General features: G+C 47.9%; 1 protein-coding gene across 2 annotated transcripts in view; it reads right to left on the reverse strand.

Moving 5' to 3' along the window:
* Positions 1-21,435, reverse strand: part of STARD9 (StAR related lipid transfer domain containing 9) — a 44,563-nt gene that overhangs the window by 12,789 nt on the left and 10,339 nt on the right. For both annotated transcript variants that reach the window (XM_055436999.2, XM_055437000.2), the window contains 4 exons: positions 12,039-21,264; positions 11,705-11,881; positions 11,120-11,303; positions 10,674-10,811 (listed from right to left, as the gene is read on the reverse strand). In XM_055436999.2, coding sequence (XP_055292974.2) covers positions 10,674-10,811; positions 11,120-11,303; positions 11,705-11,881; positions 12,039-21,264 — 9,725 coding nt within the window. The remainder of the gene's footprint in view (positions 1-10,673; positions 10,812-11,119; positions 11,304-11,704; positions 11,882-12,038; positions 21,265-21,435) is intronic.

Here is a 21,435-nt window from a genome sequence, read left to right on the forward strand (position 1 = left end):
GTTCATTGGAAGGACTGATGCTAAAGCTGAAACTCCAATACTTTGGCCACCTCATGTGAAGAGTTGACTCATTGGAAAAGACCCTGATGCTGGGAGGGATTGGGGGCGGGAGGAGAAGAGGATGACAGAGGATGAGATGGCTGGATGGCATCACCAACTCGATGGACATGAGTTTGAGTAAACTCTGGGAGTTGGTGATGGACAGGTAGGCCTGATGTGCTGCAATTCATGGGGTCACAAAGAGTCAGACACGACTGAGCGACTGAACGGAACTGACTGAACCAAACTGATCACTTGGATCACAGCCTTGTCTAACTCAATGAAACTGAGTCATGCCATGTAGGGTCACCCAAGAATGACGGATCATGGTAGTGAGTTCTGACAAAACGTGACGGTCCACTGGAGAAGGGAAAGGCAAACCATTTCAGTATTCTTGCCTTGAGAACCCCAAGGAAAGTATGAAAAGGCAAAAATATAGGACACTGAAAGATGAACTCCCCAGGTCAGTAGGTGCCCAATATGCTACTGGAGAAAAGCAGAGAAGTAGTTCCAGAAAGAATTAAGAGGCTGAACCAAAGTCAAAATAATGCCCAGCTGTGGATGTGACTGGTGATGGAAGTAAAGTCTGATGCTATAAAGAACAATATTGCATAGGAACCTGGAATGTTAGGTCTATGAATCAAGGTAAACTTTAAGTGGTCAAACAAGAGATGGCAAGAGTGAACATTGACATGTTAGGAATCAGTGAACTAAAATGGGCCAGAATCGGTGAATTTAACTCAGATGACCATTATATCTACTATTGTGGGCAAGAATCCCTTAGAAGAAATGGAGCAGCCCTCATAGTCAACAAGAGTCCAAAATGCAGTACTTTGGTGCAATCTCAAAAATGACAGAATGATCTCTGTTCATTTCCAAGGAAAACCATTCAATATCACAGTAATCCAAGTCTATGCTCCAACCACTAATGCCAAAGATGCTGAAGTTCAACAGTTCCATGAAGACCTAAAAGACCTTCTAGAAACAACAAAAAAGATGTCCTTTTCATCATAGGGGACTGGAATGCAAAAGTAGGAAGTCAAGAGATACCTGGAGCAACAGGCAAGCTTGGCCTTGGAGCACAGAATGAAGCAACGCAAAGGCTAACAGAGTTTTGTTAAGAGAACACACTGGTGATAGCAAACACCCTTTTCCAACAACACAAGAGATGACTCTACACATGGACATCACCAGATGGTCAACACCAAAATCGGATTGATTATATTCTTTGCAGCCGAAAATGGAGCAGCTCTATACAGTCAGCAGAAACAAGACCAGGAGCTGACTGTGGCTCAGATCATGAACTCCTTACAAAATTCAGACTTAATTTGAAGGAAGCAGGGAAAACCAACATGCCTTTCAGGTATGACCTAAATCAAATCCCTTATGATTATGCAGTGGAAGTGACAAATAGATTAAAGGGATTAGATCTTATAGACAGAGGGCCTGAAGAACTATGGGCAGAGGTTCGTAACATTGTACTTGAGGTGGTGATCAAAACCTTCCCCAAAAAAAGAAATGTAAAAGGCAAAATGGTCTTCTGAGGAGGCCTTACAAATAGCTGAGAAAAGAAGACAAGTGAAAGGCAAAGGAGAAAAGGAAAGATATATCCATCTGAATTCAGAGTTCCAAAGAATAGGAAAGAGAGATAAGAAAGGCTTCTTAAGTGAACAATGTAAAGAAATAGAGGAAAACAATATAAATGGAAAGACAAGAGATCTCTTCAAGAAAATTAGATGTACCAAGGAAACATTTCATGCAAAGATGGGCTCAATAAAGGACAGAAATGGTATGGACCTAACAGAAGCAGAAGAGATTAAGAAGAGGTAGCAAGAATACACAGAAGAACTCTACAAAAAAGATCTTAATGACCCAGATGACCATGATGGTGTGATCACTCACCTAGAGTCAGACATCCTGGAATACAAAGTCAAGTGGATCTTAGGAAGCATCACTAGGAATAAAGCTAGTGGTGGTGATGGAATTCCAGCTGAGCTATTTCAAATCCTAACAGATGATACTGTGAAAGTGCCAGCAAATCTGGAAAACTCAGCAGTGGCCACAGGACTGGAAAAGGTCAGTTTTCTTTCCCATCCCAAAGAAAGGCAATGCCAAAGAATGCTCAAACTACTGCACAATTGCACTCATCTCACACGCTAGTAAAGTAACGCTCAAAATTCTCCAAGCCAGGCTTCAACAGTACGTGAACCAAGAACCTTCAGATATTCAAGACGGATTTACAAAAGGCAGAGGAACCAGAGATCAAATTGCCAACATCCGCTGGATCATGTAAAAGGCAAGAGAGTTCCAGAAAAACATCTATTTCTGCTTCATTGACTATGCCAAAGCCTTTGACTGTGGATCACAACAAACTGTGAAATATTCTTAAATAGATGGGAATACCAGACCACCTTACCTGCCTCCTGAGAAATCTGTATGCAGGTCAAAAATCAACAGTTAGAAATGGACATGGGACAACGGACTGGTTCCTAACTTGGAAAGGAGTAAGTCAAGGCTGTATATTGTCACCTTGTTTATTTAATTCATACACAGAGTACACCATGTGAAATGCCAGACTGGATGAAGCACAAGCTGGAATCAAGACTGCCGGGAGAAATATCAATAACCTCAGATATGCAGATAATTCCACCCTATGGCAGAAAGCGAAGAGTAATTAAAGAGCCTTTTGATGAAAGTGAAAGAGGAGAGTAAAAAATCTGGTTTAAAACTCAGCACTCGATGGACATGAGTTTGAGTGAACTCTGGGAGTTGGTGATGGACAGGGAGGCCCTGTGATTCATGGGGTCGCAAAGAGTCGGTCACAACTGAGTGACTGAACTGACTGACTGACTCAAAAAATAAGATTATGGCATCCAGTCCCATCACTGCATGGCAAATAGATGGAGAACAATGGAAACATTGAGAGACTTTATTTTCTTGGGCTCCAAAATCACTGCAGATGGTGACTGCAGCCATGAAATTAAAAAGACGCTTGCTCCATGGAAGACAAGCTATGACCAACCTAGATAGCATATTAAAATGCAGAGACATTATCAACAAAGGTCCGTCTAGTCAAAGCTATGGTTTTTCCAGTAGTCATATATAGATGTGAGTTGCACCATAAAGAAAACTGAGTGCCAAAGAATTGATGCTTTTGAACTGTGGTGTTGGTGAAGACTCTTGAGAGTCCCTAGGACGGCAAGGAGATCAAACCAGTCAACCCTAAAGGAAATAAGTCCTGAATATTCATTGGAAGGACTGATGCTAAAGCTGAAGCTCCAATATTTTGGCCACCTGCTGCAAAGAACTGACTCATCTGAAAAGACCCAGATGCTAGGAAAGGTTGAAGGTGGGAAGAGAAGGGGACAACAGAGCATGAAATGTTTGGATGACATCACCAATTCAATGGACATGAGTTTGAGTAAGCTCTGGGAGTTGGTGATGGACAGGGAAGTCTGGTGTGCTGCAGTCCATGGGGTCAGCCAAGAGTTAAGACAGGACTGAGCGACTGAACTGACCGACTTTTACATAGTATTACCAATGTGCATTGACCACATCTTATATATCCATTCTCTCACTGATGCATTCTCTACTGGGTTCCAACATTATCACTTCAAATAATGCTTTATGAAATAATTTCATACATGTTCCCTCATAAACTCTGCAAGCGCTGCTGGGTCATAAGACTTTATAAGGTTCCTACATCCCCAAGTCCTGGCATCATCTGACTTTAATCTGACAATTCAATAGGATTAAACATTTCCATTACCTTTGTAACTATTCCTAAATATTGAAAAAGAAAATTTCAACCTTTTTTTCTATGAAAAGTATAACATTGATACCAAAATCTGAAATATACTGTAAAAACAAAAACTACAGGAAAAAAATTCATAAATACTGACACAAAATCCTGAATATTAGCAAACAGACTCTGAATGTACATTAAAAGAAGATATCCTATATATAAGTATATAAAGTATTATAAGAATGTATGAATTAATTATTAGCCCCCAGATCAATTAAACACTCATCTCTAGAGACTCTGAAATAACCTTCTGGGTAAGAATACTCTATAAAATAGTAATAGATAAATGCTTCCTTAGTATTGCTGCTGCTGCTGCTAATTCGCTTCAGTCGTGTCCGACTCTGTGCGACCCCACAGACGGCAGTCCACCAGGCTCCCCCGTCCCTGGGATTCTCCAGGCAAGAACACTGGAGTGGGTTGCCATTTCCTTCTCCAATGCATGAAAGTGAAAAGTGAAAGTGAAGTTGCTCAGTCGTGTCCGACTCTTAGCAACCCCATGGACTGCAGCCCACCAGGCTCCTCTGTCCATGGGATTTTCCAGGCAAGAGTACTGGAGTGGGGTGCCATTGCCTTCTCCAAATACATCTATTTCAGCTCAAATGTTAGCGGTCAGCTTAAATGAAGGAAATTCTTGAAGCATTCCCACTAAAGCCTGAAATAAGAGATGAGGATGTTTACTGTCATCACTATTATTTTATTTATGCTGGGACATTAGATTCATTCAGTTAGAAAAGAAGAAGAAAATAGTGGTTCAAAAATTAGAAAACAAATGGCCAAATGATCACTATTTTCAGAGGATGTGGTTGTATACCTTAAAAAAAATCAAGGGCACGGCTTCACAATATGGTAACCACTAACCACATATGTTTACTGACCATATGAAATGTGGCTAGTGTGACTTAAGAACTGAAGTTTTAACATAATTAAATTAAGCTACCTGTGTTAGTGACTACTGTATAAATGTGGACTTAGAGAATCAATCAAAAAACAGTATGGGCACAAAATTAACACACTGCATTCAACTTAACTTTCATAAATACAAGAAAACAACCAGACAGAAGACATAAAGGAAAGGAAAACCTACTTATAACAGAAATAAAAAAGATAAAGTAAGAAGAAATCTGATTTGCAATTTCAGAGACATGAAGGGAAATTTTAAATCATAAAAAGGACTGAAACTTCTATATTCTTGGTTAGGAAATTACACAGGATAAGATGTGATTTCTCTATAAGCTGATTTATAAATCTAATATGGTCCCATTAAAAATACTAAGAAGTTTTTATAATTGAGGTAAACAAGCTAATCCTAACTTTCATGTAAAAATCAAGAAGGAATATACTACAGAGTTTCAGAGTTGGTGAACATGTGATTTGGGGAGGGTGGTGTTTGTGATTTGAAATTACATAACAGAGCAGCACAGGAATAAGCTTGTGGTAGGAGGGAGAATTTAAGTTTTACTCTATTCAACAATCATGATGGAGAGGAGACAAGATGGTGGAGTAGAAGGACTTAACCTTACCTCCTTTCTGAAAACACCGGAATCACAACTGCTGAACAATCATCAATAAAAGACTGACATATAAGACCAGATGAACTTAATTTATAGAGCATTTCATCCAAAAGCAGAAGAATACACTTTCTTTTCAAGTGTACACAGAACCTTCTCCAGGGCCACAAAGCAAACCTTTGCAAATTTAAGAAAACTGAAATCATATCAAGCATCTTTTCTGACCATAATACTGAGATTAGAAATCAACTACAAGAAAAAAAAAACTGTAAAAAACACAAACACATGGAAGCTAAACAATGTTATTCAGTAACCAATGGATTCCTTAAGAAATTAAAGAGGAAATAAAAAAATACCTAGAGACAAATGAAAATGATCCAAAACCTTTGGGATGCAGAAAAAGTAGTTCTAAGAGGGAAGTTTTTATAGCAATAAAATCTCACCTTAGGAAATGAAAAATTTCAACAGCCTTATCTTACACGTAAAGCAACAAACAAAACCTCAAGTTAGTAGAAGGAAAGAAATCACAAAGATCAGAGCAGAAATAAAACAACAGAAAAGATCAATGAAACTAAATGCTGGTTCTTTGAAAAAGATAAACAAAAATGACAAACCTTTAGCCAGACTCAACAAGAAAAAAAGGGAAAGGACTCAAATCAATAAAGTTAGAAATGAAAAAGAAGTTATAATTAACTCCACAGAAATAGAAAGGATCATAAGAGACTATTACAAGCAACTGTATGCCAATAAAATGGACAAATTCTTAGAATGGTACAATCTTCCAAGACTGAACCAGGAAGAAACAGAAAATACGAGCCAGACCAATCACAAGTACTGAAATTGAAACCATGACTTAAAAACTCCCAACAAACAAAAGTCCAAGAGCAAATGGCTTCACAGCAAATTCTATCAAACATCTAGATAAGACTTAACATCTATCATTCTGAAGCTATTTTTAAAAATTTCAGAGGAAGGAACATTCCCAAACTCATTCTATGAGACCACCATCACCCTGACAACCAAAACCAAAGACATCACAAAAAAAGAAAATCACCAGCCAATAAAACTGATAAACACAGATGCAAAAATCCTCAACAAATACTAGCAAAACTAATCTAACAATAGGATCACTAAAGATCATATACCATGATCAAGTAGAATTTATCCCAGGGATGCAAAGATTTTTCAATATCTAGAAATCAATCAATGAGATACACCACATTAATCAATTGAAGAATACAAACCATATGATCATCTCAACAGGTACATAAAAAGCTTTTGACAAAATTCAACACCCATTTGTGATTTAAAAAAAAAAAAAAAAACCTCTCCAGAAAGTGGGCACAGAGAAAACCTATCATAACATAATAAAGACCATATAGGATAAATCTGCAGCTAACATCATACTCAATGATGAAAAGTTGAAAACATTTCCTCTAACATCAGGAACAAGATATGGATGTGCACTCTTACCACTTTTATTTAACATAATTTTGGAAGCCCTAGCAATGGCAATCAGAGAAGGAAAATAAATAAAAGAAAAGAAGTTGGAAAAACTGAAAAAGAAGTAAAAGAAAAATTGGGAAAGAAGAAGTAAAACTGTCACTGTTTGAAGATGACATGATACTATACATAGAAAATGCTAAAGTTGCAATGGCAAGCTTACTCCAGTACTCTTGCCTAGAAAATCCCATGGACGGAGGAGCCTGGTAGGCTGCAGTCCATGGGGTCGCTACAAGTCAGACATGACTGAGCGACTTCACTTTCACTTTCACACATTGAAGAAGGAAATGGCAACCCACTCCAGTGTTCTTGCCTGGAGAATCCCAGGGACGGGGGATCCTGGTGGGATGCCATCTATGGGGTTGCACAGAGTCGGACACGACTGACGTGACTTAGCAGCAACAGCAGCAGCTACCAGAAAGCTACTACAGCTAAATGAATTTGGTAAGGTTCAGTTCAGTTCAGTTCAGTCACTCAGTCATGTCCGACTTTTGCAACTGCATGACTCACAGCACACCAGGCCTCCCTGTCCATCACCAACTCCCAGACTTCACTCAAATTCATGTCCATTGAGTTGGTGATGCCATCCAGCCATCTCATTCTCTGTCATTCCCGTCTCCTCCCGCCCCCAACCCCTCCCAGCATCAGAGTCTTTTCCAGTGAGTCAACTTGTCGCATGAGGTGGCCAAAGTATTGGAGTTTCAGCTTTAGCATCAGTCCTTCCAATGAACACCCAGGATTGATCTCCTAAATGCAGAAATCTCTTGCATTTCTACACACTAACAATGAAAAAACAGAAACGGAAATTAAGGAAACAGTTCCATTTACTATCACAGCAAAAAGAAAAAAATAGCTAGGAATATACCTACTTAAGGAGGCAAAAGACCTATACTCTGAAAACTATAAGATGCTGATGAAAGAAACTGAAGATGATACAAACAGATGAAAAGATATACCATGTTCTTGGATTGGAAGAATCAGTATTGTCAAAATGACCATACTAACCAAGGCAATCTACAGATTCAATGCAATCCTTATCAAATTATCAATGGCATTTTTCACAGAACTAGAACAAGAAATTTTAAAATTTGTATGGAATCATAAAAGACCCTGAATAGCCAAAACAATCCTGAAAAGGAAAACTGGAGCAGGAGGAATCAGACTCTCTGACTTCAAATTATACTAAAGCTACAGTAATCAAACTGTATGGTACTAGCACAAAGATTTATAGATCCATGGGACCTAATAGAAAGCCCAGAAATAAAAACACACACTTATGGTCAATGAATCTATGACAAAGGAGGCAAGAGTATAAACGGGAGAAAAAATAAACTCTTCAATAACTGGTGCTGGGAAAACTGGACAGCTACAAGTAAAAGAATGTAATTAGAACACTCTCTAACACCATACACAAAAATAAATAAAAATGGATTAAAAACCTAAATTTAAGGTACTATAAAACTCTTAGAGGAAAACATAGGCAGAATACTCTGATATAAATCACAGCAATATCTTTTTGGATACACCTCCTAAAGTAATGAAAATAAAAACAAAAATAAGCAAATAAGAACTAATTAAACTTAAAAATCTTTTGTACAGGAAAGGAAACCATAAACAAAATGAAAAGACAACCTACAGAATGGGAGAAAATATTTGTAAACAAAGTGACTGACCTGGGATTAATCTCCAAAATATACAAACAGCCCATGCAGTTCAATATAAAAAAAAAATAATGAGCAGAAGACCTAAACATACATTTCTCCAAAGAAGATAAACAGATGGTCAAAAAGCACATGAAAAGATGCTCAACATCGCTAATTATTAAATCAATTGAAACTACAATGTGATATCACCTCACACCAATCAGAATGGCCACCATCAAAAAGTGTATAAACACTAAATGCTGGAGAGGGTGTGAAGAAAAGGGAACCCTCTCTGTTGATGGGGATATAAACTGATACAGTCACTGTGGAGAACAGTTGGAGATTCTTTAAAAAGCTAAACATAGAATTATCATATGATCTAGCAATTCTATTCCTGGGCATATATCTGGAGAAAGTCATAATTCAAAAACATACACACACCCCAGTGTTCACTGCAGCACTGTTTACAGTAACCAAGACACAGAAGCAACCTAAATGTCCAACAACTCATGAATGGATAAAGAAGATGTGGTTCATATATACAATGGAATATTACTCAGCCATAAAAGAGGAAAGAGAGCCATTTGCAGCAACATGGATGGACCTAGAGATTATCATACTAAGTGAAGTAATTCAGACATAGAAGAGACAAATATCGAATGGTATCACTTGTATGTGGAATCTAAAAAGATGATACAAATGAACTTACTTACAAAATAGAAATAAAACAACATGCAATAAAAGAGAAAAGCACTATTCAGCTGTTTAAAAAAGCACCAGATTTACTGATACGAAACAATATCTAAAAAATATTTTTAAGGAAAAAGAGCAGAGAGAAAATTGGTACAGTATGTTTCCATTCATGAACTTTATAAAAAGATATACATATTTTTTAAAGATATACATATCCTAACAGATGCACAGGATATCTCTGGAAATACACCACAAACTGGGATGGATGAATGCTTCTGGGGAGGCAAAGAGGAGACTGGAAGATGCACTTGACGTTCTGTACCTTTGTTACTATTTGAGTACTGTTTTTATTTTTTTTTACTATGTGAAGTTTTGCTTATGAAAGACATAAAAGTTTTGCTTTCAGATTTTATATCCCCAGCCAGATTTCACTTCTGAGCTCCAGATCTGGATCCCAGCTGCCTGATTTTCAACTACTCCCCTGCATTTCTCACAAGTACTTTTAACACAGTCAATATAAAACTAGATGGTGATCTTCCCCTTAAAACCTGTCCCTTCCGGGCTCCTGGTCACATGGACATCACAAGCCCTTTGAGCCCAAAGTGTGTGTGGTTCTGACTCCTCCCACTCCCTGGCTCCAACTTCCAGTCCACCTTGGTGCCTGTGTATTCTCTAGTCAACACATGCACATCAGTTTCTCCTCTTGGGCAGTGCCCTGAACCAAGCAAATGTCATCTCTCAGCTTTGTCACAGTCATGAGTGGGTCTATGGGGGCTGCTCTTGCCTCTTCTCTGGCAAATTTGTCATTCTCCCCACTAAAAAAATTCATCAGCAGCTTTGGGAAATAGCATAACCATATGGATTAGAAAGCAGCCAGAATTTTCAATAGGGTCTATATGACCTTGCCCTTTCTGGTCTTTTCTTGTGTGATTCTTCCGTCTTACTCTTTACATTCCAGCCACACTAACCTTCTTGTAGTTCCCCATAAAATTCTTCCGTTAAAGATTCACTTGCTGAGTCTTCCACCTGGAAAGCTCTTCTGCCCCCCAAGTATCTCCAGACACCAACTTCTACTGAGTTAACTACCTCTCAGCTTTCCAGTCTCAGCTTAAACACAGTCTCTTCAGAGCATCTGTGCTGATCCTTCAGACTAAGTCAGGTTCCTATTTCATATTGTTTTTGTACCCCTTCTTCATAGAACTTTCTACAACAATAATTAATCATAAAATAAGCTACTTCTCTCTAATAGTCTGTTTAAGGACAAGAACAACTTTTCCCAGTGACTAAAATAGTGCCCACAAAGTAAATACCTGTTGAATAAGTGAATGAATGAACAGGGAAGGGAGACGAAACCACAGGGAAGACCAAAGGCCATTGCTTATGAGGGTTCACGTCAGCAGTGAGTGGCCTCTAGGAGACAAAACTTCCTAAATATCACAGCAGTCCTGGCCCCTGGTTCACGCCTCGCATTTGCCCACTCACCACACTGTCTGGGGACTGGAGCTGGCTTGGCAAGGCTGGGCTGCTATTATAGCCAGAGGTGACACCAGATGAGAGGCTTCCGTCGGAGCTGGTGCACCGGGAGCCAGAGGAGGCCAAGGTGTGTAGTTTTTCTTCTTCCTGGGAAGGACAGATCGCCGTCAGCCATCGCCTCCTGCCTTAGCCTCACACCCTCATGCCTCCCCCATCCTGTTCCCAACCATATTCCCAAGCTGCCTCCTCCCAGACTCTTGCCCAGGGACCAGAGCTGGTCTGATGAGGATGGCATGTAAACAGAGCAAAGCAGCTCTGAACAGGCACCAGGACCCGACGCCTTCCTCCAGATGCTGCATTCCACAACTCAGAGGCAGCATGGTGATGGCTGACCCAGTCTGAGGCAGCCCCAGGCCCAAGCCCATCCTGAAATCAGAGGCTCGCCCACTCCCCACCCGCAGCAGCTGGGAGACGATCTGCTGGCGAATTCTCAGCTTTTCCTGTTCAGTCCGCTCCCGCAGTCGGTTCTGGGCCCGGGCAATCTCCACTTTGGCCTCCTCACGGGCCCGCTGGTATTCTTGTAGCATCAGCTCTATGTCAGAGGGTAGGTGAGAAGACCTTGATGTTGACCCTGAGCTCCTGGGGAAAACCAGAGGGGTGGAGAGAATTCTAACGTAGAATAGATGGCCCAGGCCCGCTCAACACCGCCTTCTTGAAAGGCCCATCCTCTCTTTGCCCACGGGGTCTTCGTTTGGTTTTACACACATCCTGAGGCTCAGGCCAGGAGCCTTACATAGCACATCGTGGCCCCTCTATCCACTCCACCCCCTCCACAGCTCCCTCCCACCCTCTTTTTTCCCTTTGCTTCTGTCTCCACAGTTGCCTACCACTGTCCACAGGCACGTAGGACCACTCCCGGTCACTCCTGGCATAGAAAGCTGTGGTCTCCGGTGTCCAGGACACTAGAATCCAGGCCCTGCTCCCCACATGCTTTCACCCCACACCGAGCCGGCTCCACAGAGGGCACTGGGTCCACCTACCGGGTGGTCTCCACAATGTCCTTCCTCAGCTGCTGCAGGTATTCTCGGCGCCGGCTGGGGAGGTCAAAGTCCCGGGCGAAGCTCAGTTGTTTCTCGGGGCTAAGGCTTCGTGTCCGGTGGGAGTTCTGAAGTCCCTCAGCCCGCTCCCTCTGGAGCATCTCTGCTGTGTGTTTTGGCCTGAGACAGAATGTGACTGAATCACTGACGCTGACCCCGAAGCCCCTTCTCGATCTTAAGATCTCTGACCCCTGGAAGATCCCAGAGCTGAGCCAGGGAGAGAGGAACAGCCAGCTGTTAGCCTTCTCTGGCCTCCCACCCAGGGCCGGGTCCTTACCGGGCATCTAGCTCCTCCTCCTCGGCAGCGAGCGCCTCCCCCGTGCCTCTCTGCAGCACCTTCAGCAGGGCGTCTGCCTCCCCAAAGCCATGGTGCAGTTTTGCTTCTGTGAGTTCTGTGCTGAGGGAGAGGTTCTGGGGCCCAACTTTCAGGGGGATCTGCTCCCTCTGGGGCCACTCAGGTGCCCGGCTCTGGTCCTCAGAGGCTTGTGGGAGCCTCTGGGGCTGCTCTCCAGAGCCACAGGCACATCTGGTCCCCAGGGAATCCACGGCACCTGGCCCTCCCGGAGAGCTATTCTGAGGCCCACACCAGTCGCTAAATTTGTTATGCATGGGGAGGTCCCTCAGACCATGATGTTGGGGCTCAGGAGCCACGTACATCTGGGAACTAGGGGGCAGCAGCCCCCTAGGCTGGCAGGCCACAGGCGGGCCCAAGACACAACCCTGGAGCCCTGGGGTATCAGTCAACTCAGAGAAAGGGCAGGGGCTGTGGCGCTGGAGGCCCCCCAACGAAGAGGGAACGTCCAGAGAGGGTCGCAGCTCCACTGGCGAGGCTGAGCCCTCACCCCTTTTCTCTGTCCTGCTCTGCCATTCACCTGGCCCCCTTCTGCTCAGTGGGCCACACTCTACTGAGGCCATGTCCTCAGGCATGTCAGTCAGCCTCTGGCTCCTATTCCTCAGTGGAGGGGGCGACAGTCTGCTCTGCACCCCGGCGGTGGTCCTGGGCAGACACTGCTGCACAAAACGGACTTGGAACTTTGTTCTCTGCTGTGGGCTGCCTTGGGAGCTCACCCCAAAGAAGGTCCTGCGGTCGCCCCCTTCTAAGGAACTTCCACCTTCTCCACATGAAGCCCCTGCTCTCTGGGAGCCACCTGCCTCATCAGTGGTTTGAGAAAAATTATCCACTGGAGGCCGGGGGGCAGGAAGGGGAAGGTTTGGGCTGGACACGAGTTTCTGGCGGATGTCAAGGGAAAGAGCTGAGGGAGATGAAAGAGACAAGGCGCTTGGGGGGATCCCTGACCCTGGGGTGCTGGCACTAAGTGTGAGGATTGGGGAGGAGGCCCTGTCTACTAGTAAGGAGCTGGTGGATCCCTGCTCCTTCTGCACCCTGAGCTCCCCAACAGACTCCACAGCATTGGGGCAGGGCCCTGGGGAGGAAAATGCGCTGAGGCAGGGTCTGCCAACAGCCAAGCAGGAGGGCTCCTCTGGCTGGGAGCTGGGAAGCAGGAGGGCATCCAGAGAAGCCTGGGGGCTCAGAGAAGGCAGGTTCTTCCCAAAGGGGCCTTTCTGAAAGTTGAAGTGGAATGAGGGTACGGGGGCGCTCTGGGGTCTGCAAAGTGTGTCTTCTCCCTGAAGATCTAGGGACCCTGCTGTTTTCCACACTGTCTCCTCTGCCTCTCTCTTCTGAAGTGTCCCAGGAACCTGTCCCTTGCCTTGAGACATGCTAGCGAGATCCGAGCCCAGCCCTTCAAGGATCACATTGACCTGCTGAGGGTCGGCCTCTGGGGCCTGGAGGTGGAGAGGTGGTGAGGCCAGGTCAGTCTGGATGCCCTCATCCACGGTGGTCTGAGTAGAGCCGTCCGTCATCTGGGTCTGGGGCACCTCATGAGGGATGTCCCTCTTGGCATTCCACTCCTTTTCGGCCACACTTGGCTGGGAGAGACTCCCCAACAGCTCCGAGGTGCTGTGCAGGAGTTGTGAGAGGTGGAGAGACAGGTTGTGCATGCTCGCCCAGGAGGCCAGATCTGACTGGGCAGAGAAGTCAGAATAGCTCCAGAGGGACCCGCAGCCCAGGGTCTGTGTGCCTTGCTCCAAGGTGTCCACCCTGGACTGAGCTATGGGACCACCCACCTTGGATGGATACAGCAGCATAATCTCATCCGCTGGACCTGCAGCGCTTCCCTCAGCCCATGGGGGCTCCCCGCTCAGAGAACCCACTTCATCAGGGGTTCCCCGGAACTGAGCTCTCTCATCAGGACCCTTCGAGGGGGCTGCTCCTTCAGGGTTGTCAGAGTTCCTCAGGGCAGGCAAGGAACCCCATACCTCCCAGGCCTCACGTGAACCTCGGGCATTTCCAACACTGCGGCGTTTGTTCAACAGGCTCTGGGCGCTGGCCAAGGTGCTGAGGTGGGAGCGGAACAAGGAGCTCTGGTCCTCTAAGCGACTGTCCATGCTGGGGCTCTGGGCCATGTTTGGTGGTGTCGGGCCCTGCGATTTGGGGCAGCGGGAGATGCTGGCTGCACCGCCAAACACATGCTTCCTCCAGCCAGTGCGCGCAGGCCCCTTGGGACACCAGGGAAGGATGCAGGGGTTGACGTCACTGGGGCCCAAAAGCAGGGCTCCTCCACCCACATCCGTGGAGTGCCGCTCCTCTGGCCTGGCTTGGCCACCCAGTCTCTCTGGCTTTCCTGACTGGGCCTGTTCCAGAGCACCAGATGGATGGATGGACGTGAGATTGGAGGTTGGCATTCTCGAAAAACCTGAAGTTGCTGAGTGAGGCGGGGGTGTGGGTGGCAGGGGCCTTAGATCAGCAGCAATACTGTCCAAGTCAGAGAAGTCTTCCTGATCACAGCCCTCAGCATTCAGAGACGTTGTCACCACAGATTTTCCTGAGGAAGTGCCCCTGGGGTGTGAGGTCCACAATCGGCTGGGCTCCGTGATATCCTCCTCTGTTGGGGAAGGAGGCTCCACACTCAAGTTCAGCTCCTGAAGAGATCGGGAAGAGCTGACCACAGAGAACTGTGGTCCGGAGTATTTGCGACCAGAGAAGACTGCAATTATAGGACGTGAACCCCGGTGGTGGGGGGCCGGCTGCTCCCCACCAGAAGAGGGCTGCACGGGGCCCTGGGCTGCCGGCCACTGTGCTCTACGTTGCCCTAAGGAGAGAGCGGCTGAGTCACCGAAGCTGGGCAAGATCGTCTTGGACACAGGGGACCTGGCCACCATCCTGCCCTCTCTGTCTGCACCTCTAATCTGACAGCTGTCCAAGCCACCTTCATCAGCACACGGGGGACTCCTGACCCCCGCAGGGTCGTCACAGCCACCTGCAGCCTGGTCTCCCTGCTGCTCTTCCTCCTCCCATGGACTGTCAAGCTGGGATCTGGAGATACACTTTAACTCTGTTATGAGTTTGGCTTGGGGATGCAAGCCACCATGATTCCTGGACCCTGGGGGAAGTTGAGGCTCTTCTGGAAGGCTTCTGATGTCATTTCTCAAACACCCCTGTTGTAGTCCCTCCAGCAGCTCACTCTCAACACACTGTTCACTTAAATTCAGGGTGTGTGGTCCCCCCGCTGCTGCTGGCTTGGGTTGAGAGCCCTGTGCACCCTGGCCCCCCACAGAGCTGTCCTGCAACCTCCCCGGTGTCTCAAAGCACCTGCCCTCAGGGAAAGGGAGAGCCTCAAGCTCGGCTCGGACTTTCTTCTCAGGATCCCCTACTGACCTGGAGCTCCCATCAGTGAGCGAGTGGCTGAGGGGGCTCGTCCTCATGTCGGGGGCAGCAGGGGAGCTGCAGCCCCCAGTCAGAGGCAGGACCGCAGCGGCGGAGGCCTCCAGGGTGGTGCCATCTGCTGGCCCCAGCTTCATGTTAATGCCTTTGGGCTCAAGGCCATGCGCCAACAGCACGCCAGGTTCCCCGCCATGGCCCTCTCCTCTCTCCATTCCCCAGGCCCTGGAGGGGACCCTGGAAGGGTGGTGAGGATGTAGAGGGGCTGTGGAAGCCCCCCTTCCCAGGTCACCATCTCTGTAACATAGTGAGGTAGAGGTAGGGGAGGAACGGGCACCCCAAACAACAGGTTGAGGGCTGCGCGGCTGCCAGCAAGGACCAGATCTACTCTCTTCCTGGCCACGGGATAAGCCAAGGGTCTTGCTGCCACCAGGGCTCCATGAGGAGACACCAACACCTGAGTCTTCCCGTGGGCATCTGCTCGGGGCCTCCTCTCTGACTCCCCCGGGGCTCTGATCTGGCAACAGAGCTGGCCTGGGACCTTCCATGCTGGCCCTGCAGGCTTCTGCCAGCCCAGAGTCAACACGCCCTTCCCGCTTCACACATGGCTGCGAGGGAGCTTCCAGTCCAACCCCGCTCAGGGCTCCAGGCAGGACAGTACCCCATTTGGGGCTCGCCCTCCCTTCTTCTAAGCTGGTGGAAGCCTCGAGGCATTGGCCCTGGTCTTGGTTAGGCTCTGAGAGGCTGGTTGAATTCTGAACAACAGAGATCACAAGGTGACTTTCAAAACAAGTTGTTCTTCCACCCTGTGCAATGGCTTGGAAGTTATCTGAACCTCCTCCCCATGTGCAGTCCAGAGTCCCAGGTTCTTGGTGGGCTGGGCTGCTCTCCTGATCACCAGGGAGCATGCCCTCGGCCACAGCCAACGCCTCTCTCCCCTGTGCAATCCGTCCAGAATCCTCAAAAGGGGCCTGAGAAAGTGAGGCAGCCACTACTTCCCCTGTCAGCACCCTCCTGTCCTCCTCCCTGGAGGTTGCCGGAGAATGAAGACTATCTGAGCCCAGAGCATCAGCAGAGGGAGGCGCTCTGGTTGCTTCTTTGTTTTTCTCTGTGATTTCAGAAGAGCTTGTGTGACACACAGATTGTTCACCTGCTCCCAGGAAACGCTCTGGTTTTCCGGTACAATGGCTTCCACCTGGAGTAGGGTCAGTGTGGGAGGAAGTCCGTGAGGGACACTGTGGGCCCATGTCCGAGTCAGTGCTGGGCAGAGAGTGGAACCTGTCTGCAGAGGGGGGTATGGCCTGAAGGACAGCTGTCCTCCTGTCAACTGATAAGTGTCCTGGTTCAACGGAGACAGATGCCATGTGATTCCGCTCTTCAGCCTCATTTGTGGTCCTGTTGGCCACTGACTGGCCCATTTGTGGACACTGCAGCCTCCCCGGGGCCCTTGAAGAACATTCAGGTTCTAATAAAGTCTTGCTGGAAGGCAGGACTGTGCCCCCTGCCACCAGGTCGTAAAGCTGCTTCCCCTGAGTCTTTGCCTGTCCCGTCTCCTCCAGAACAGCCAGGCTCGTGGGTGGCTGAGCAGAGGGCTCCGGCTGAGGCACCACTGGTGGGGATACAGGCACTGAGAAAGCCCCACCAGCAGGACTGAGGTCCTCAGCCTCCTGCCTTGCCTCTCTGCCTTGGTTGTCTCCTTCTTCTAAGGGGCTGCCAACCCTCCTCTCAAGCAAGCTAGAGGCCCCATTCAGGGCACCGGCTCTGTCTGGTCCTCTTGGTTCAGCTGCCTCGGCTCTGGAAGGAGAACCTACCCTGCTACCCAGGCCCATCGAGCTGCTTCTAAGGTCCTCTCCCTGATCTTGGGGACCAGTGCTTGTTGACCTCTTGCCCTCTGCCCCCAGGGAAATGCTCCCTGGTGCACTGGGTTGACCACGAGGTCCCATGGTCATGGATGTCACAGATCCAGGCCAAGCAGAGTGCGCCACAGAGGAGCCCTGTCTGTCGTCTCCCTGCAGGCTATGGTGTCTGGATGCTCCACTCTGGTCCTGCTGCCCCGCTCCAGTTACCAAGGGACTGGTGGGCATTTTCAGCATGGTAGGATCCAACACATAGTCAACAGAAGAAATGCCTAGAGTATCAGGTGCATAAAGAGAGCTTCTTGGCAGCCTTGTTGAATTCAAGAGCAAGGTATGACTCAGGTCTTGGAGAGGAGCCATACAGGGGTCCGGCTGGCTTGATAACAGGCCGGCCTTGTGGCTGAACACTGTGTACACACAGTGGTGGCACGGGCCAGGGAGTCTCTGAGTTGACGAGACTGTGTTTTTCTCCTCTAGGCTCCCTCTTTGAGCAGCTATTTCTTCCACTCTGCCTTGAACTGCTGGCTCCTCTTGCTTAGAACAATGGATGCATTTGGCAGGATGGCTTTCCTGAACACCCTCCACAGTCTCCAGCTCCTCCAGACTTCCCAAGCTGCGGGGCTGACGTCTGAGGCGCACTGCACTTACCACCTTGCCCTCCTCAGAAGTCCCCTCGGGCCTGGGCTGCAATGGCAGAGCTCCGGCTGAAGCTTTCATCCTTGGGTGAGCAGAGGCATTGGTGCATTCTCTGCAAACTGTGCACACCCCTAAATAACCACCAGAGTCCTTGGCAGTTGTGTCTAGCATAACTGGGTAGGTGTGTCCTCTCACAAATCTGCTGCCAGGTCCCCGGGGATCAGTGCTACCGTTCACCTCCACTTCCCCAGCTTCACCATCCCTACAGATAACATCGTCTGTCCATTTGGGAGAAGTCAGCTGATCCTTGAAGGGTGGGTGGTTTCCAAAGCTGCCTGTCCTCAGCACACTGTCAGCCGTCTCCTGGTCCTGTCGGTACTGGAAGATGAACTCCTTGCTGACTCCTGGTGGATGGGAAGTGTGCAGCTGCTTACCCTGTTTGGATTCAATTTCTGAGATGCCATTCTCCAGCTGCATCACACTCCTAATTAGCCTAGCCATCTCATCGGCATTATTAACTCTTTCATCCCATGTCTTTCCAGGAGGTGGTTCTTTGGGATTTGCTTTAAGCGCTTTTCCAGGGACTTTGCATTCGCTGAAGTTTCTTTCCTGAGAGCATGTAGCTGACTTGAATTGTTCATATGTGGACTCAGTCTGTGAAAGCTTAAACTCTTCTGAGCCATCTTTGGAATGGGGTGCTTTTCCAAGAAGCCCAGTTTCATTCCTCCCTTCCTCCTTATGGGCTGGACTCTCACCCAGGGCCACTGCCTCTGGGCTGCTTACCTCATGACGTACTGATCTAGACTTCAAAGGAAGAACAGCATCCTGTGGCTTGTCCTTGTCAGGGGCTAAATAGATGGTTTTACAGGTGAAATCAGACCTAACCCTGGAAGGAAAGTGTCTCTTCGTGTCAAAGGCCTGGGCCTGTGTGAGGACTGCGTTCTGCCCCTGCTCTTCTTCCTCACCCGTCTCAGATTCACACACAAGGAGAGGCTTCCCCAACCCAGAACTGTTTGAGGCAACACTGCAGTAGGACCGTATAGGAGCCTTTGCTCCCTGCTTAAGCGTTGGAAGACTGTGTTTACTTAAAATTCCAACTTGATTTTCAAATTCACATACTTTTATCCTGGTAGATGGGAAAAAATGTCCATTCTGAGTGACAAAAAAATAAACCGAATTATGCCTTCTTTCTTTAACCTTTCCAAGGCATTTCCCTTTTTCTCTGCAAACTTCCTTGGTGTTCAAATCAACTGGCCTCTCTGCTGCGACCTGCTGAGATGACACAATCTTGGAATTCTGGTTTTGTAAGTGTACTGGCAACTTATTCTCCACATACACATTTTGGAGGACCTGGTGCTCATGTCCAAAGCCCCAGGCTTCCCTGAGGGGTGGGGAGGGCACCCTTGCTTCTCTGCAAGATGGAATTTCCAAGGCAGTTTCTGTCAGGGCATCTCGGCTTTTGGTCACATAGAATGTTTCCAAGGGAGGTGGCTGTAAGGAAGATGGAAGTGGATTCCAGGGAGCAGAGTGAAGGTATAGCTCTGGACCAGATGGAAAGGAGCAGGAAGGCCTGCTGTGTCTTCTGCCCGCTTCCATGGAGCTCTCCTGGGAGTCTGTCTTCTCTTCCTGCGGGGGGTGGTGGCTGTTCTGACCTAATCGCCTCGCTGGGTCTGCTCTCTTCTTCCTCAAAGGAGCCCAGCCTCGGGGCCAATGGGGGTCTTTGGTGGCTATGGTGACAACATGGTGACAAGGGTTCTTCAGGATGAAACACTCATCAGAGGACGTCATGAGTCCAGGTTTCTTGCTGCTCTGAGAGGACTCCTCCAAGCTGCTATTTTTGACTCCCCGTGTTGTCGTCATGGGATACGCCATCTTGTTCTCTGCTGCAGAGACCTGTGCATTTGTAGGTCCAGAAGTCAACGATTCTACATCTGCTGAGTAAGTTCCACTATGACTCACCTCTTTCTCACTAGTTGTAAAGAAATCTGAAGTACCCTCTACCTTGACATTCAGACTGTCCTGTTCTTTCTCTGCTTTCAAATGCCTAATTTTGGACAGATGGGTTGGAACATTGTTGAATTCTGAGCTGCTAGATGCCCCAGGACCAACTGGCAATACAGCATCTCCTCCCCTGCCGGAAGCTTGAATCCAAGAACCAGAGTCTTCCTTAAGGGAGGGGAAAACTGGCCTGGGGACTCCTGTGGCCTCCAAAACAGGATGAGACAGTTCAAGGAGGTACTTTTGCTGGAGGGCAGCCCAGTCTCTCTCACAGGCGCTGCCAACATAAGTAAATGAGCTGGCAGAGGCAGCCAACAAGCTGGACACACTAGAGTTGGATGCTTCAGAGACGCCTTGCTGGGCTGTGTCAGGGACCCCACTGGCTTGAAAGGTACCCTCAGCTCCTGGCTGAAGAAGGCTGCAAGGGTCCCAGAGGGACACAGACCCAGAAACAGGGTCTGTATACACACTTCTAATGCTGCAAGGCAGCTCAGTGCTGGCCGGGGGCAGTGTGGAGCTGAAAGGCAGGATGCTTTCTGTACCTGGTGACTCAAGTTCTTCTATATTGAGCCAGTATCCAGGCCTTTCCCAACTGCAGCACTGAACCTCCTGGATGTCAGGACTTGGACATAAAGAATGTGGGGGGCTGCTGGGATTGATCTTGGAGTCACAGGAGAACCAGGAATCCATGGACACCAGGGGGTTCCCTCTGGAGGGCTGCACGTCTTGGAGAGTGGTGGCCGGTTCTGTGGGGCTTCCCTCCATCGCCACCTCAGACTGCTCAGAGGGCAGCTGCGGCTGGGGTTCCAGGTAAAATGAACTGCTCACCGGCAAGATGGCATCTAGCCTGGGGGTTCTTCTGTGACTGATGGGACCAAGCCTGCACACTGCCTCCTGGCCCCCTGCAGGCAGAATGGGGCCCTGCAGGTGCCAGAAAGTCTCCGTGGGCATCTCATCAGTTGAACCAAAGAAAGGCTTTCCTTGCCAGTGGTCTCCCGGTTCCTCTTCAGCATCGATCAGGCTGTCGAGGGAAACACTCCTGTGAGCCAAGGTGAATGGTCGACCGCCTGAGGATGTAGTGAAGCCCCTCCCAGAGGCTCGTGCTCTGGCCTGTCTGTGGCCACAGCCGCTGGTGAGGTAACTGTGTCCTGGGCTGTCCCGTGGGTTTCCGGGCCCCTTCTCGGCCAGCGAGTCCTCAGATATTTGGCTGTCATCACTTTCGGAGTTGTCTGGCTCTGGGAGGTCCCGCTCCTTTCCCTGGGGCTCCTCCAGCTCCAGCGGCACTGGCAGGGCTTTGTCACAGACACAGGAGAGAGAACCTACTGAGTAACCGCTATCTGCATCAGATACATCACCACCTTTTTCTCTTGCAAGAGCCACTATGGGGCTGGAGTCTGTGAGTGAGGCCATGGTGTCTGGGTCCCCCACTCTGTATTGCCTCTTCAAAAGGCTGCCATGAGACA

Source organism: Moschus berezovskii, chromosome 9, assembly GCF_049115385.1.
Source record: "Moschus berezovskii isolate FMDL1 chromosome 9, NW_MosBer_1.0, whole genome shotgun sequence".
NCBI classification, from domain to species: Eukaryota; Metazoa; Chordata; class Mammalia; order Artiodactyla; family Moschidae; genus Moschus; species Moschus berezovskii.